At 41.9% G+C, this 17,997-nt stretch overlaps 1 protein-coding gene across 2 annotated transcripts in view; it reads right to left on the bottom strand.

Moving 5' to 3' along the window:
* The window catches only part of LOC129712692 (AP-3 complex subunit sigma-2-like), a 40,835-nt gene that overhangs the window by 21,377 nt on the left and 1,461 nt on the right, over positions 1-17,997 (bottom strand). The window contains exons 3-7 of one of the 2 annotated variants that reach the window (XM_055661332.1): positions 17,674-17,806; positions 14,770-14,976; positions 13,197-13,360; positions 6,233-6,324; positions 242-353 (exon numbers count right to left, since the gene is read on the bottom strand). In XM_055661332.1, the coding sequence (XP_055517307.1) occupies positions 242-353; positions 6,233-6,324; positions 13,197-13,360; positions 14,770-14,976; positions 17,674-17,806 (708 nt within the window). Of the gene's footprint in view, positions 1-241; positions 354-6,232; positions 6,325-9,130; positions 9,291-13,196; positions 13,361-14,769; positions 14,977-17,673; positions 17,807-17,997 lie in introns of those variants that run through there. The other variant, XM_055661331.1, reaches the window with a different exon arrangement.

Below are 17,997 nucleotides of genomic sequence, written 5' to 3'. Positions count from 1 at the left end.
GTCAGACATTGATCTGCCTTCTTTGGAGTGTTTATCCAGTTCTGTCCCTCGAGTGGGATTTTACTTCCCTGTGAGTTGCTCCGAGATGCAGTTACAACCTCTCCCTACATCCTGGCAGATGAGGTGTAAATTATTTTCTCAAAAATGTTTAGCGGTCTGAACACATGGACAAGCTGGGACGTTCCCAGTCAATCCCAAAGGAATAACGAAGGTAAGCCACAAGAATGGAATCGGCACCAACCTGTATCAGATCCAGGATCCCCAACTCGCTCTCCGAAGAGTCGACACAGAACAAGAAATAGAGGGTAGCATAGTGTCGGTAGATCAGCTTGTAATCTGACCCTCCAATCAAACTGTAACAAATAAGAGGCAATTACAAACTAAAGGGAAAAAACAGGGCAAGTACACGAATATGGCAGACAATAACTTAAAGAAGGTCAAAGGAAGCAAGATCTCTTTGTTGGAAGTAGGTGGATTGCATTCATAAATGTTAGGAGCAATGCCTTGCTGTCAGATACAGGCATAAAAAGGGAGTAACAATGATCTAATTGAGATACAACAGGAGAAAATGGGTGGAAAGTAAGAGACGGCTGAGGCTTGACATATTTTGTCCCCATTTGTGATATCAACAGAGAGAGCCCAAATCCCAACTGCAATAAGGAGTTCAATGAACATATTAGACAGAAAGAACTGAAGCATCTACAGGAAGTAAAACCAACTGATCCTCCAGACTTCACGAGCCACAGCTCAAGGTTCCACACCAGGTCGCTATTGAGACTGCAGATGAATTAATGATGATCTTCCAAAATTCCCCAGTTTTTAGAAAAAAAAATCCAGGAGAAAATAAAAAAAATGTAATTTAAAAAAGAAAAACATGGAACTTGTAGTTTAACTACAATTATTGGCAATATTCTGGAAGACACCACTGAAGATGTGGGTGATGAAGTTCAAACTAAATGAATGGCACCTTATCAAAGCGAATGCAGACAGAAACTGCTGGAACTACTGCGCAGATCAGACACCCTGTGGGGAGCAGTCCAGGGAAATACAGTCAAGGACCTTTCAGCGCAATCTGGAAAAACATTTACCAAGAAAGGAAAGGTGGAGAGACGAAAAATAAATTATGTGAGCAGGTGAGGCTGGATCGCCTGACACCCATGGTGGTTTCTGAAGCTGGTTGGTAACAAAGATCTTAGAGTAGAGCAAGATCTTTGGTTGGTAATGCTCAGAGAAGGACGTGTCTGGGGCAGAGGTCAAGAGGAGTGGGAGGGTGCAATTGGAAGTTGCAAGAGGAGAGGGAAAGCAAACAAAATCCTGAAAATGGGAGATGCTGGTGAAGTAGCTGATTAGCTGAATCAGTTATTGAATTCAGTGCTGAAACCAGGAAGACTATAATATAGCCAGTCGGAAAACGAGGTGCTATCTATTGAGCTTCCTGGGGATAACATCAGTGACCAAAGGTAGATGTGAAAGGTAATTGGAAGCTCAAGATTACCCTTGAAAGATTAACCAACAAAGGTTTCTGCAAATCTATACTGGGGATTATTATAAACATCAAAAGCAGTGCGCTACACAATTCACAGGAAAAGTGTGTCTCTGGATAATGAGACAAAGAGGTAAAAGGAGGGTATTGTATCTGTTAGATAGATAGATAGCCTTTTATTGTCATTCAGACCGAAGTCTGAACGAAATTGCAGCAGTCATACATATAATACCATACAATAAAACAACAATAAACACACATTAACATCCACCACAGTGGCCAGTAGACTAAGCAGGTACGTTAGTAGACTAATAAATGGAGATCAAACAGGATTTATACCTAAGAGACACTCATTCAATAATTTGAGACGTTTGCTTAACATAATGCACTCACATAAATCTCACGACCAAGAGTTAGCTATCATCTCACTGGACGCAGAAAAAGCGTTTGATCAAGTAGAATGGGATTATATGATTAAAGTATTGCAAAAATTCCAATTGGGAGAAAACTTCATCGCATGGATAAAACTATTATATAACAAACCTACGGCTAGAATATTAACTAATAATATATTATCCTCGAAATTTGAACTATCAAAGGGCAATAGACAAGGATGTTCATTATCACCGCTGTTATTTGCTTTGGTAATTGAACCCCTTGCTGAAAAAATAAGAACACACCCGGATATTTATGGTTATAATACAAAATATTCAAAGAATAAAATATCCCTATATGCTGATGATGTACTACTGTACATCACAAAACCACAAATTAGTATACCAAACATATTAAATTTAATTGAGGACTTTGGATCCTTTTCGGGATATAGAATAAATTGGAACAAAAGTGAAATTATGTCGATAAAACCAAAAGACTCAACACATCTCCGGAAATTTCCCTTTAAAATAGCTACAGAAAAATTCAAATATTTGGGAATTGAAATTACTAGAAATTACCAGGATATGTTTAAAGCCAATTATAATCCCTTACTCAAGAAATTGAATAATCTGATTAAATTCTGGAAAACACTTCCGATGTCCTTAATAGGCAGAATAAATGCTATTAAAATGATTTTCTTACCACAAATCCTATACCTATTTCAATCAATACCTATATATCTCCCAAAAAAAAGTTTTTCAAAAAATTGGACTCAGACATTACAAATTTTATATGGGATTATAAATCCCATAGAATACAAATAGCACACCTTAATAAACGAAAAGAGCTGGGGGGTCTAGCGCTCCCTAATTTTATGTATTATAATTGGGCAGTAAATATTAAAAATATGATTCACCTGCTGGACAATTCTGCACAGCAGGCGGACTGGATGGTAATGGAAAAAGGGGACTGCTCCCCGAGTAATATAGGAGCGACCATCCTCTCACCAATAAATTTGAATAATAAAAATTATAATAAAAATCCAATTATACATAACACAATAAGAACATGGAAACAAATAAAACAGACTCTAAAATTAAGAAACCTATCTCTTTTAATACCAATAGTCAATAATCCATCATTTAAATCATCAATCATAGATAAATCATTTATACAATGGGAAAGAATGGGAATCAAAACGCTCGAAGATCTGTATGAATTGGGGAATTTACTATCATTTCAACAACTACAACTGAAATATAATTTGAAAAATAACCAATATTTTAAATATCTTCAAATTTGTGATTATCTGAAAAAACACACAAAAGACTATCATAATATGCCTTCCGACTTATTGGATGAAGCAATGAAGACAAAGGCGGAATCAGCTAATTTAATATCGTACCTATATAATATCATTTTAAACATAGAAATACCCTCAACAGATGGAATTAGAAAAGATTGGGAACAAGAATTAGCTATAAAAATCTCAAAAGAGACCTGGGATAATCACTTACTACAGGTGCATAAATGTTCGATCAACGTACGACATACGCTCATCCAATTTAAAACATTACATAGATTATATTATTCAAAAACTAAATTAAATAAAATCTTCCCTAATGTTTCACCAATCTGTGATAAATGCCTGTGTCAAGAAGCTACCATAACGCACTCTTTTGTTTTTTGTACAAAAATCCAAAAATTCTGGTATGAAATATTTGATATTTTTTCAAAATTAATCAAAATAAAACTGGTACCAAAACCAGAATGGATTATCTTTGGAATATCAGAAGGTAACCCTGAACTAAACGTGTTTCAGAAGAATTTATTTAATTACGGGCTAATAATGGGAAAAAAGCTTATACTTAAATTCTGGAAAAATGCGCCCACACCAACAATAAAAATGTGGATATCAAATATGTTTGAAACATTACATCTGGAAGAGATGAGATTCCTCTTAGCAGGTAAAGCAGACCAATTCCAAAAGACGTGGTCTATGTTTCTGGACCTATCTGGATATGAGGTGCAATAGTAATTTAAATAAACAAATAAATAAGTGGTATCAGGACCTGGTAACGGGAGGTAAAACAACAAAAACAGACTTGGTTGGTAGTCCCCTTTCTGCGGAGTTTAATGTTATAATAGAGCGATTGTTCCTATTTTCTTTTTCTTTCTTTTCTAGGATCTATTTTCTCACTTTACTTCCTTCTCTAACTTCTTTTCTAAGGGGCTTTCTTTTCCCAACACTCTTGCACTTCACGACTCTCACGCACTTTCTTTACTTTCCTTACTTCTACCTTTCTCTTAAAGCTCAAAAAAAATGAAGCGGTACAAAAAATGTATTAAGATATATGTGTTGTGTAGTATTGTAATTTACCGTACTTCTAATAAAAATAAAATTTAAAAAAATAAAAATAAAAATAAAAAACATCCACCACAGTGAGTCCACCCAGCATCTCATCACTGTGATGGAGGCAAAAGTCTTAGGTCGCAGTCTCTTCCCTCCTCTTCTCCCTCTGCGCTGCATCTGCATTGGAGGTGCCAAAAGAAGGGAGTAGGGATGGATGCAGACATGAGCCAGAGATCGACCAGGAATGTCCCTTTGTCTTGTTTATTTATTGTTTTTAGGATGTAGCGTTGCTGACAAAGACGGCATTTATCACCTTTCCCTAATGCCGCCAGCCACGGGCATTACCAATGAAGGTGCTCTCACGGTGCCATTAAAGAGGGAGTTCTAATACAGTCCCAGCATAGATGAAAGGCTAACAACATATTTTGCAAGTCAGTTCACCATCTTACCGAGAGGGAATGTGTACGTGACTGCTGCCCTTGATGCAGAGGTTGCAGGTTTGGGGGGACTGTGGGAGTAGGCTGGGAAAGGAGCTGCTGTATATTTTGTAGCCGTTTTGTGTCGGTGGTGGGAGGGAGGGTCTACAATGGTAGGTGGTGTACCAATACAGTGAATTGCTTTGTCTTGGATGATATTCAGCTTCTTCCGTTACTGGAGCTGCACTCATCCACAGAATGCATTAGAGATATTTTATCCCTTTGGCCCGATCTTTGCTATAGATGTTTTCGCTGGCAGGGGCCCCAAGTGTCAGACTGTGGAACTACACATGCATGTTGGAAGGCAAATGATATATTGTCCTTTATTATTTGTTCTCTGTAAATAGGTGCACAGGTCGACAGGGTGGTGAAGGTGGCATTTGGCACACTTGTCATCATCAGTCAGGGCACAGAGTACAGGAGTTGGGATATCATATTACAAATGTACAAGTCGTTGATGACACCACACTTGAAGTATTGCATACGTTTATTGTTTCCCTCCTATAGGATGGATGTGATTACACTGGAAAGGGTGCATTAAAAAAAACACAATGACATTACTGGAACTGAAGGATTTGAGTTACGAGGATGTTCTAGATAGGCTGGGGCATTATTCCCTGGAGCATATGGAGATTGAGAGACATTAACGAGATATAAAAATCTTGCACTGATAAGGTAGATGGTCACAGTCCCGAGTAAGGGGAGTCTGAAACTAGAGGGCATGGTTTTAAGATAAGAGGGGAGAGATTTAGAAAGGACTTGCGGGGTAACCTCTTCACACAGAGGGAGATGGATAAGTGGAACAAACTGTCAGAAGAAGTGGTACATGTGGCTACAATTACAACTATGGTAAGACAGTTGGACAGTTACTTGGATAGGAATGGTTTAGAGAGATTTAGGCCAAACGCAGCCAAGTGGGATTAGCTCAGATAGGCATCTTCGTTGGCATGGACATGTTTGGCGGCAGTGCCAACGGTGTAAAAAGATCCACCTAATCCAGCCACTTCTTAAAATTCAAACTTTCCACATCTGGCAGGATCCTTGTAAAGCTTTTTATTTTGCACCCTTTCTAGTTTAATGACATCCTTCCTAACCATGTAATTGTCTAAATGTCTCTTAAATGTTGTTATAGTTCTGGCCTCAACTACCTCCTCTGGCAGCTTGTTCCATTTCCCGACCACCCTGTATGAAAATGTTGTCCCTCAGGTTTCTGAACATTCACCAGAGTGGCTGCAGGATAAATGTATTCACACAAAAGGTGTTAAATCTTGTTATTCATTATTCTAGGCAGTTGCAGAGATTTAGTCTCCAAGTTCATTCAAAACACAAATCGATTGGTTTCTCAGCAGGAAGAGTATTGAGTAAGGTGGGGACAGTGAAGGAAAATGCAGCCAAGGTAAAGATCACCAGGATCTAGATGACAGCAGTGGAGGCTTAAAGGGCTGGGTGGCTGACGTTTGGTTGTTGGTCTCACGCCAAGACTGGGGCTCACCGCAAACCATCGCTCTCTGCTGGAACTCGTTTCTCTCTAGCACCACTTACCTGCCACCTTCCAGAAAGTTGCAAACATTTTCATCTCTCCTGGATACCAGTTGGAAAGTTTCACGGATTATCTGCTGTTGCATATCCTCCGACTGAACACATAAAACAAACACAATCAGTTGCAAAGAACGCAAACCCAAACTACTCAACCCCTTTGACCTAGAACCAGCTTATCCTTATCTGATCCACATCTATGTCAAGTATGTTAAGGAGGCCACCACTTTATACCATACCTAGACATGGCCTCACCAACATCCTGTAGAGACGTTGCAGAACCTGTCCTTGCAATCTATAGTAACGACAGATATGAGGTGGATGGAGTACATTGGCAATCCACACACAAGTTACAGCCAACGCAGCAGAACCGGTAACCTGGTTGAAGGCTCATCGGACGTTGTAACGGGGAGAGAGCTGGAGACATCGGATGTGAGGAGCATGGATGGTGGGCCGGCCTTAATGGTTGGCTACAGGAAGCATCTCCAGGACACAAAGAAGACCGGGAGAGGAGAGGGGCGCATCTGTTCATGCAAACTGCTCCAGTACATCAAGCTCATGGGCCATACGGAGTTTGGACTTTGAATAATGGCGCCAAAACACGGCGGCGCCTGCATGTGTAAATATGGAAAAATAATTTCACTGTGCAGTTGCATATGTGACAAATGTTGAACCATAACTCAAAAAAAATCTACCTTGTCTAATCTGATTTCTCTTGCACTAAACCATGTTCAATGTGCCAGTTTGGTTAAGACTTTCTCAATGTTCTGCTACTATTTCTCCACTCTTGGATGCCAGCTTTCATCCAGATGTTAGGCTGCATGGGTAGTATTTTCATGCTTAATGACTCTCTCTCTCTCTCTGGCACTCCCTCCTTTCTTGCATTGGGATGTTACATTTACTGCTTCCAACTGGCTGGAATTCTGACTAAAGTACAGGCTGTTCGCCCTGTCCTGGCTGCCTGCAATGTAATAAAAACTCACATAAAACTCCCCTCAGCCTCTCTAATCCAAAGAATAACTACACTTCTATACAATTTAAAAATGTCATTGTCCCATCCGGGACATATGACAATAAAACACTCTTGACTTGACTCTTGAATTTCTCTTTACATCCTTGCCAGTACTTCACATCCAGTCTTCAGGCTGGTTATCGAACTCTACCTGATATCCTAGCTGTGGCCTAACAAAAGATTTATGCAGTCCTGCATGGCCTCCTTTCTCTTCACTCGTGCTTCAAGCAGTAAAGGCAACTAGCCGATGACACTCATATTACCTGCCATCTACCTTCAGGTTTGTGGAAATGCAGTCAAGGTACCTCTTTGCAAAATCCATAATGTATTCAGCATTCTCATGTCTTGGCCACCACAAAATGCATCGCTTCTACCCATTAAATTTCATTTCCAGTCATGTCTTTCTGTTATCTAAACTAATTTTCCCCCCCATCAACCTTCATCATTGGCAAACATAAATCATTGATGGATAGTAAAAATAAACCATGAAAAGCAAATGTACATAGAACAGTTCAGCACAGGAACAGGCCCTTCGGCCCACAATGAAACTGCCAACTTCCCCTGAATAACAATGTATTTTACATTTCCATGAGAAAATTGACTCAAACTTTATTAAACACCTAGCTAAATGCATAAAGATCTCGTCAATCATGTTCCCTTCGACATTCCTTGTTCGTAAAATAAAAATATGAAGTTGCAATCACTTATTACCAAAATCAATGGAATTAAAAGAGTAACACTCTGATTACAATATTAATCACTGGACAGAGTGCACACAGTGAGGGTAGACAATCATTTTTAGACTGGTAGTGTATAATAAGATAAGGAACAGAGGGAGGAGATCATTCCAGCCCTTAAGTATGTGGTCATTCATCATCTATTTTCCTGCCATTTCACCGCATTTTAATTCCCTTAATTGTTCAAAATTTATCAATCTCTGTTCTGAATTAACTCAATGACCCAGCCTCTTGGGTAAGGATTTCCAAGGATTTGCCTCCCGCTGCATAATAAAAGCTCATATTAATGGTCTCCCCTGTCTTTGAGATTGTCACAACCTCAAAATCCCTTTTGACAAGGTCCTGCATGGTATGCCAGTGCAGGTTAAATTACATGGTGCCCAGGGTGAACTAGCCAATTGGATACAAAATTGGTTTGGTATAAGGAGTCAGATTGGGGGCCAACAGTGTGCCAAGGGATCAGTATTGGATCCTTATTTGTGCATATTAATGATCTGGAAATGTACGTGGTGTGATTAGTAAGTTTGCAGATACCAAAATTGGTGGTATAATGGAGGGTGAAGAAGGCTATTTAGAGCAACTGGGAAAGTGGGCGAAGGAATGACAGATGGAATTTAACTCCAAAGTAATGCATTTTGGCAAGTTGATCCAGACCAGGTCATACACAGTGCATGACAGGGCGCTGAGGATGTTTGTAGAGCAGACAGACATACGAGTGCAGGTATGTAGTTCCATGAAAGCACACTTTGCGTTCGTCGGTCTGGGCTTTGGGCACAAACGTTGGGATGACATGTTAAAATGCATTGATGGGACAGCACTTGGAGCATTGTGCGCAGTTCCGGTTGCCCAGCTATATGAAGGATGTAGTTAAACTGGAAATAGCGCAGAATAAATTCTCCAGGATGTTACCAGGACTGGAGGCTCGGGTCACAATGAGGGGGTGGAACTATATTTCGGGGAGCAAAGTCGTGACCTCGGAGTTTATAAAATCATGAGGGGGGCACAGATAAGATGGATAACCACACAGCCTGTTCCCCAAGGCAGTCCCAGACCAGAGGGACAGGTTTAAAAGGCGAGGGGGAGGCATGAAGCTGGAGCTCGCCCCAGGAGTGCGGTATCCCGTGGAGGAGGCCGGCCCCGAGCTCGGCTACTCACGAAGTGCTGGTAGAAACGGCTGAGCCGCGGCTTGCCGTGATTGTTAAACACCAAGATCGCCTTGATCATCCTCCCGGACAACCCGCACCACCACAGGTTCCGGCCGGCTTGCACCGCTTCCGGCTCCGTTGACATCAGCACCTGACCGAGCGCGGCGGCGCGGTGCTGCCCCCTGCCGTCCTCTCCAGGAGTTGATGTCGCGGCTCCAACACCTCACTAACGCGGATAGAGTGTATTCCTGTGCGCGGTGGCCTCTGGGCAAAGCGAACCACCATTGACTCAGGATGCCCAGACCGGCGTCTGGAGCTCTAGCAGCGGAGAAATCGAAATTTAACCATTGAAAAAAAATTCAGAAACTCAGCTGGTCAGGCGGTATCCGTGGAGAAAATGGACAGACCATTGAAGAAGTGTCCCGACCGGAAACGTCACCTGTCCACTTTCCTCCATGGGTGCTGCCTGAGTGGCTGACTTCTTCCAGCACTTTTTCTTTGTTCAGCATCAGAGCGTCTGCAGTTTTTTGTGTCACCATTTAATAGAATGGAATTCTCTGCCTCCAAGGCAGAGGCAGATGCAGATCACTAGATATACAAGGTGAAGATGGATAAGTATTTGAGGAATTGTAGTACAAAAAGGGTAGCTGTGGCCTGCATATATCAGCCTCGATCACACTGAATGGCAGGGAAGGCTCAATGGCCTGTCCCTGCTATTTTGTGTTCTGATGTTGGATTACAATCAACACACCCACCATCTCTGTAGTTACGTCCTTTAAGATCTGAAGCTGACCATTATCCAGTAGACATCGGCCTTTAGCCTCATTATTGTCCAGTATTTCTCCTCAAGTGACATTAAGATTGTCTGATTTACTCCAAAGCCCCCAATGCGTCATAGTCATGCAGCATGGAAACAGGCCCTTTGGTCCCATCCAAACAAACTAGCCCCATATAGTCGACGTCTATGGCCCTGCCATCATCCACCGTCTTGGTTACTTCTTCAAAACGTTCTAAATCATGAGACACAACCTGCACAAAACTATGCTGACTATCCCTAGTCATCCCTTGTCTTTCCAAACGCATGTGTATCCTCCCCAGTAACATTTCTAATATAGATGTTAGGCCTACTGGTCTATGGTTCCCAGGTTTCTCTTTGCAGCTTTTTGATTTATCAATTATGTTTAAAGCTATGAAGACTGATCCAAAATTATTTAGAATCAATGTGATTTCCTCTACGCACATTTCCCTTAGCTTGTCTATTCCTTTTCATACACATGTAGCAGTTCTCACTATCTGCAGAGTATTAACATTGCTATATTTAAGAGGGAGTTAGATGTGGCCCTTGTGGCTAAAGGGATCAGGGGGTATGGAGAGAAGGCAGGTACGGGATACTGAGTTGGATGATCAGCCATGATCATATTGAATGGCGGTGCAGGCTCGAAGGGCCGAATGGCCTACTCCTGCACCTATTTTCCATGTTTCTATCTTGTCCTGCACAATGCTACACTTGCACTAAGATGTCATCAGTAATGTGATATACCTGATCTTATGAATCCATTCCCCCGTCCCATCCAATAAAGCATGCCATCTACACAACAGTGCAGCACAGAAGACAGATAAGAGTTCTCCGAAACGCTAACAGTAGCAGAGTGAAATTATTAAAGTACATTTGATAACTTTTATTCATTGAGGAAATTTAAAAAAAATTCAAATAAACAACAAAAGCATTAGAGTAAAAAAGTACAAATATACTGTTCACAGGCAAGCAAACATTAACAAAAGGATATTAAAAAAACACTTAATAAAAAGCACAGATTTTTCCATCGCATCTCTCAGAATTTCCTGTTTAAAGTTGGTTAATGCTGGGCCCAGCCCCGTCTGGAGAGTTTCTTTCCTGGTTCTGTACTAGTGGCTCAAATCAGCCTCAGCTTCTCTCCCTCCTCAACATACTGACCTTGCATCCCAAAAAGCTTCTGGTAGGGACAGCACGCACTTGCTGCTATTCTTATCTATCCACACACTCTTGATATTTCCTGTAACAGGTTCACTTCCCTTCCAGAAATTGCAAGGATTGACTCTACCTCTTGGATTTCACCTGGCTTCACCTCACCATCGCCTCCAGTGGCCCCTCTGTTGCAACTGCATCATCAGGCTACTTGTCCAACATCCAGTAACGGAGGAGTGGAAATTTCCTCCTATTAACAGTGAAGGATGAAGCCATCATCTTCAACCCCGTCACAAACTCCATTCCCTGACGACTGACTAGTCCTCTCTTTGAATATAAACCCTATTGTTTGCAACCTCATGTTGTACTCAGCAGAGGTCACTTATGAACCGCAAACCTATGCCACACGAAGATGACCTGGTTTCAGCTCAGTAAATCACTAACCATCACCTTGGTTCACTGCAGGTCAATTCCCACCCAAACATATCACTGACATAACACTGCACTCGCTGACCAATATTCCCTCATAGTTGTGCTAACATTCATTTCAAATAAAAGCAAAAATTGAACATTTTTCCCCAGACATTGGTTTGCTGTCAGCTCATCAATAACCCATGTTCTCAGACTAAGCATAAAACGCCAAAGAAGAAGGAAGAGTGTAATTCAACACACACAGTGCTCGGGTTCAGGAAAGGCATTAGATAACCAATTTAGTTCAAAAGCAAAAAAAGCATAGAAGTTGAGATACAACTCGAGCAAAACACCAAGCTTCTTTGAATAGTGTTCCGCAGTTGGTAAATCCAAAGGGTCATAGAATCTAAGTAAATTTTAGTGCCATATAAAGAACATCAAATGATGAGAGGGAGTGTAAAAAATAATACGTTGACAGGGCTGGTCATTTCATTGTCTCGCTGGCTGCCTGGACCTTCAATCATCCTGGAAGGCAAAAACAATTGTTAAAATTGTGCAGGGATCGCTGGTCGGCGTGTCTCAGTGAGCCAAAGGGCCTGTTTCTGTGCTATATCTCTAAACGGAATATTAATTAGCTAAATTTAAAACAGTGTTTGTGTTTACCATACAGACATCAGCCGTGCACGCAAAGAGAAAATATATTGGGAGGAATTGGTTGGGAGCCGGGGAACACATTTCCAACAACCCCTAGTTCTAATTATAGGTTTTTCTGTTTAGAAAATGTTGTGAAATTCCACCAATACCTGAACTTGCATGTCTAGATCTTCATAAAGTTCTAAACGTTTTCCGCAGATGCCATTCCCTCCACAACTACCTGGTCAACTCGTCCCTTTCCTCCCAAACCACCGCTCCCTCAGGTACTTTCCCCTGCAACCGCAGGAGATACAACACCTCCCCCTCGACTCCGTCCAAGGACCCCGGCAGTCTTTTCAGGTGAGGCAGAGGCTCACTTGCACCTTTTCCAACCTCATCTACGGTATCCGCTATTCCAGGTGTGGACTCTTATATGTCGATGAGGTCAAGCACAGGCTCGGCGACCGTTTCGCTGAACACTTCCGCTTAGTCTGCCTAAACCTACCTGATCTCCCAGTTGCTACTCTCAACCCGAATATTGTTCTTCCTGATTTTGAGTAAAATAATTTCTCAGCACTGCCCGTCTCTTCCATTCCACCTTTCCTTCGTAAACGTAGAACTACGGAGGATTCAGTTTTGTTCACCTTGCCGCTCGTACCTGTAAAGACTATTAGATCAAACCCACGCACATCCATTATGCCATCGATCTGGTTTGGAATACTGTATACATTCTGACAATGTCTTTGTTTTTGACTTCTTTCTTTTGGTCCTTTGTATAAGTACTTACTCATCTTGGCAGTTTATAGATTCATTTAATACGTTGTTAGTCCAACTATAATTGACTAAAGAAAAGCTAATTGTCTGACTACAAAGTTTTCTGGGATCATTCATTTAACCAAATGCATTTAATGTTCTGTCCGATACAACTTTTTTCCTTACTACAGCACGTAATGGGGCTTCACTCTGCCAACTTCCTTATGGTTCAATTCAAGTGAAATGAACTTCACAATCAGTTCACCTCTTCGAAATCTCAGACACATTTCCCAATAGGAGTTTGTGAAGTGGGCATTTTCCATCGATAACTTACCCACTCATCCTCCTCAGCACCCTCTCCTCGGCTGCTGCCTTTATCCTCTTGCTCGTTTTTAGACTTTGTAGCAAATATATTGTCTGTCCAGGAATCTCCTGCCTTTTTATCACCTGCAAAGTTGCATTTGGTCACAGTTCCTGCATCCAATTTGGCCACTGTAACTGAAAATCAAGTACTTGCATTACTGGTGAGCACTGCACACCCTCCTGTATTTCAATCTTTCAATTTCAATCAGGTTTGCTGATGATACAAAGATAAGTGGAGGGACAAGTGGTGTTGAAGAAGCCAGGAGTCTGCAGAAGGGTGAGGACAGTTTGGGAGAGTGGGCAAAGAAGAGGCAAATGGAATACAGCGCAGCAAGGTTTACAGTTAGTCCTTTGATAGAAGGAATAAAGGCATAGACTACTTTCTAAATGGGGAAAGATTCAGAAATCGGAGATGCAAAAGGACTTGGGAGTGCAGGATTTCCCAAAAGGTTAATTTGCAGGTTGAGTCAGTGGTAAGGAAGGCATATGCAATGCTAGCATTTATTTTAAAGGGACTAGAATATAAAAACAAGGATGTAGTGCTGGGGCTTTATAAGGCGCTGGTAGGACCACATTTGGAATATTGCGAACCGTTTTAGGCCCCATATCTGATGAAGGATATGCTGATGTTGGAGAGGATACAGAAGTGGTTTACGAGAATGATCCCGGAGATGATAGTAAAGGTTCAGAAGAAAATGGATCAAATACAGGCAAGTGAAGCTCGCTTATGGGGAGGCACCTTGCTCAGCATGAACAGGTTGGGCAGAAGGACCTATTTCCAGGCTGTATAACTGCCTGCATTTATATGTTCTATGATTACTTCTAATTTACTGTGAGAAGTTCCACGCACCTCAGTTTTAAATGGCCACCCCCATATCTTATAACTATGTCCTCTCGATCAAGACTCTGCCCTTTGTGGTAACATGTCAACATCTGCACTGCCAAGTCCTCTCAGGATCTTCTGTGTTTTGATAAAATCACTGCTCATTCTTCTGATGACCACGAATACCTGATCTAACTTCTGTGACATTGCAACTGTCCCATCTCAGAAATTAGCCTGGGAAAAGTCTTTCGAATAGCCCACAATGCTCCTGGATTTTTTTTCTTAAATAAGAGGACCAATATACAGAGTGGTGCAAAATAATTGGATGAGATTTTGGGGAAATAAGGAGATGTTTCTCACCTAGAAGCTGGTGGGATTCTGGAAGTTGCCTCCTGGGAGTCTCCTCCTGGGACCTCCCTCCTGGGAGGTGGGACAGTCAGACCCCCCCCCCCTCCCAAGATGAATTAACTAGCAGCTGGATGTGTACTTGAAAAGCTCTGACTGGCAGGGTTGTGAACCTGGTGCAGAAAGTGGGACCAAGCCATTAGGTTGACTAGCATGGAAATAATGGCAAACGCCCAACCATTAAGGTTACGTGAACAGTGATAACATTTCAGTAGTAAATTGTCTGGGACAATCTGGAGACAGTGAGAAGTTCTGAAGAATTTCCAGTTTTACCTTTCAGATCCAAAACCAGACAATTCCACAGCGCAGTACTTACGGATAAATGGGCTGTCGCCCTGTGTTTTCAGACGCAACGCATCTCCGACGTCCAGCTCAATGTTTCCCATCTCTTCTTCAGTGATCCAAAATGCAAAGCTTTGGTCTGGGGTGTGTTTCTCGGAGATCTGCACCAGCTCTGATTTGTAAATCAACTTCTTCAACTCTTCTGTCGAAATCTTATCTGACTGTCCTTTAGCTTCCACCTCTGTCACATGGTGTAACAAAGGAGAAAGTGAAAACAAAGGCCAAATTAGTCTCAATATTTTGCTTCAGGTAACTGCCCTCTATGGACCCCTTAACCTCACCAAGTTTACAACCATTCTCTTACCACTTAACAACCAGAGAATTGGGAGCAGTAGATTTCACAAGCAAATAGCAGGAATAAGCCACGTGCCTCCTCAAACCTGCCCTTGCCTTCACTATCATTGCTGATATATGCACCAGTTCCACATAATCTGCACTTCCATGATCTTTCAATTATATCTCTACATATAAATATCTTCCACATTAAATATACCTAATGACCCAGCCTTCACCACCTGAGAGTTCCAGAGATTCACCACCTTCTGGGAGAAAACATTTCTACACTTCCTAGCTTTAAATGACCACCCACTTATTTTGTAGCGGTGTCCTCTTGTTTGTAATTTTCCAACTAGAGAACAAATCCCAACATCTACCCTATCAAGTTAGGCCAGACCATCTCTTCCAACTAAATCTCCTCTTCTGGCATATCTATTAATTCCTAAGCAAGAACATCCACCTTTAGGTATAGAGATGCACGATACTCAAGGAGGGTAAGTGCTGATCTTGCCAGCAATGCTCATATCCCATAATTGGCGCAAATTTTTTTTGACAGTTTCTGATGAACCAGTACGCTCTGTACACCAATGTATCCAGGTCCTCCCCAGCTTTACAACAAACACCGGGATTGTGGACAACCCATACATACAAGTGAGTTTTTGGAGACCAGTGGGACGGGCTTGCTGGCTGCTGCAGAACTACAGGTATCTTCTGCCGGTTGGGAATAGGGCATTTACATGCGCCTTCACCCCCACACATCCCCACTGAGTCGAGCAGCACTGGGAATGCTGAATAAACTCATATGACTCATTGAGTCAGTGAGGCTGGCTGGTAGCTACTCGCTCTCCTTGCACATCTGTATCTGTTCATTTACAACTTACAAACAGATCTCAGGAACTGAACTCTGTCGTAATCTGCGGACTTCCTGAATTTAGTTCCTCTTCATTTAAAAATCCCACTTTCCATTAAAGTTTATAATATCAGATTAAGTATATCTGCCAACCTCTTGCCCACTCACCTGACCTGTCCAGATCCTTCACAGACTTGTTGTATCCTCACAGCTCATTTTCCCACCTTGCCTTGTATATGTTATATTGATATCTCATCAGTTAATAATATAAACTAGGAAAAGCTGAGAGGTTGGAACCCCGTCACTGCGGCAACACAAGTAATAGCCTGCCAACCCGGAAATAATAATTGTTGGTTTTCTGTCCTCTAACCAATCCTCTATAACTACAATTGTTATATCTAATGCCTCATCAGATGCCCTTGAAACTCCAAGTGCTCAATGGAACCGATTGTTCACTAATCTGCCCATTCCGGACCTGTTAGGTTTGAACTCCTCCAATCCCAACTATCACATGATATAAAAACATCAGCAGGTCAGGATCATGTGGAGATAATAGGATTCTCAGGTAAATAGAAAAATCTGGTAAATAACATCATAACAGCGAACAATGAAAAATGTGAGCCAATGTGAGGACAGCGTAGAGAGGGGAGGCAGAAAGGCCTGTTTTAGGATAGGAACAAAGAGATCTTGAATGGCACGTGGTGGTGGGGCCATCTGAGAGGATGGAGAAAGGTACTGTTACAGACAATGGGTATATTTGCAAGCCAAGCATGCTAAAAATGTGGTTTTAAAACTAGCTGGATTCAGCTCTCCATTAGAGGCCACCAAACCGTCACATAGTAGTGGGGTCTCACAGGAGTCCAGCCAAGAATTAGTCGGAAACACAAAATTGTGTGATCGAACGTATTTATTACTACTTCAGTGCTGCTCCCTACTCCAAGAACGTGCACGGGCGTTACCCGACCTTAAAGACCCAGGGCCAGGCCCCGTGACCCTATGCCTCCCATTCTGAGACGCTCAACCCCTCCCTCCTGAGCCGAGGGTTCGCTATGCCTGTGCTAGCCACCAGGTGCCGCCACAACATTTCCAATATTTCCCATTTTCATTCATTGATGGTGAAATCAGGTTTAAAGGTGTCAGAACTATGCAGCACAATATAAAAGCTGGTGTACTGGACATCTAGGATTCAGGGAAGCCAATCTCACTTTTGGAGAAGTGGCGAGGAATATAGAATTAGAGATGGAAACAGTGGGAAAATGCAATGCAGTTCTTCTTGGTGCGTTTGGCAGAGCTGCTGCCTCACAGCTTCAGCAACCCAAGTTCAATCTGCATCTCTGGTGCTTTCAGTGCTAGTTTGCATCATATGGCTGTGACCACGTGAATTTCCTCCTGTGCTCTCACGTCCCAAAAACACGCAGGTTAAATAATCCTTTAACTGGTTCCAAGTATATTGGTAAGTGGTAGAATCTGCTGGGAATTCTTGGGAATGTGGAGAAAATAGATTACTGGGAAAACAAGTAAGGAGAATGAAATGGCTCATTGAGCCTGTTTAGACTCAAATTTGCAAAGAGATATGGAAGTATAGCAAGGCTAAGAGGACATGAAAATCACTGACATTTATTGGGAGATGGGGACCTCTCCCAAAGAATCATTGAGTCTGATACTCAAAGTATAAGAAGGGTATTTGCCCCCCGAGATGGATCCCATTTAATGAGATAGTGGCTCAATTGCAACCTAACTCTCTGTACTCACTGAAGGATGACATTAAGTATCCAGTGTTGACTTTCTTGGTTTCACTGAAGTTTGGTTCAATCTCCACTCCATCAGAATCAAACTTTCTTTTGTGGATTTTCGTTGGCTTAATATACAGAATGAAGTAACGGTACTGAAAAAGATGCAAACAAATCAACATGGTATGGTAATACATATTTGATTACTTAGGTATTAATAGAAACACTTAAACAATTTTGAATTATGGTAATTACATTTGCATTTTTCGGACTCTCCCACCCGGGCCAGCGCTGTCCGGCCACTGCTGCCCTCCACCCCGTCTCCCTCTGTGGGCCGCACTGTCAC

The sequence above is a fragment of the Leucoraja erinacea genome, chromosome 33 (assembly GCF_028641065.1).
Source record: "Leucoraja erinacea ecotype New England chromosome 33, Leri_hhj_1, whole genome shotgun sequence".
Taxonomy (NCBI): domain Eukaryota; kingdom Metazoa; phylum Chordata; class Chondrichthyes; order Rajiformes; family Rajidae; genus Leucoraja; species Leucoraja erinaceus.
The sequence above is the reverse complement of the archived record's forward strand: the minus strand, read 5'-3'. Positions and strand labels throughout refer to the sequence as shown.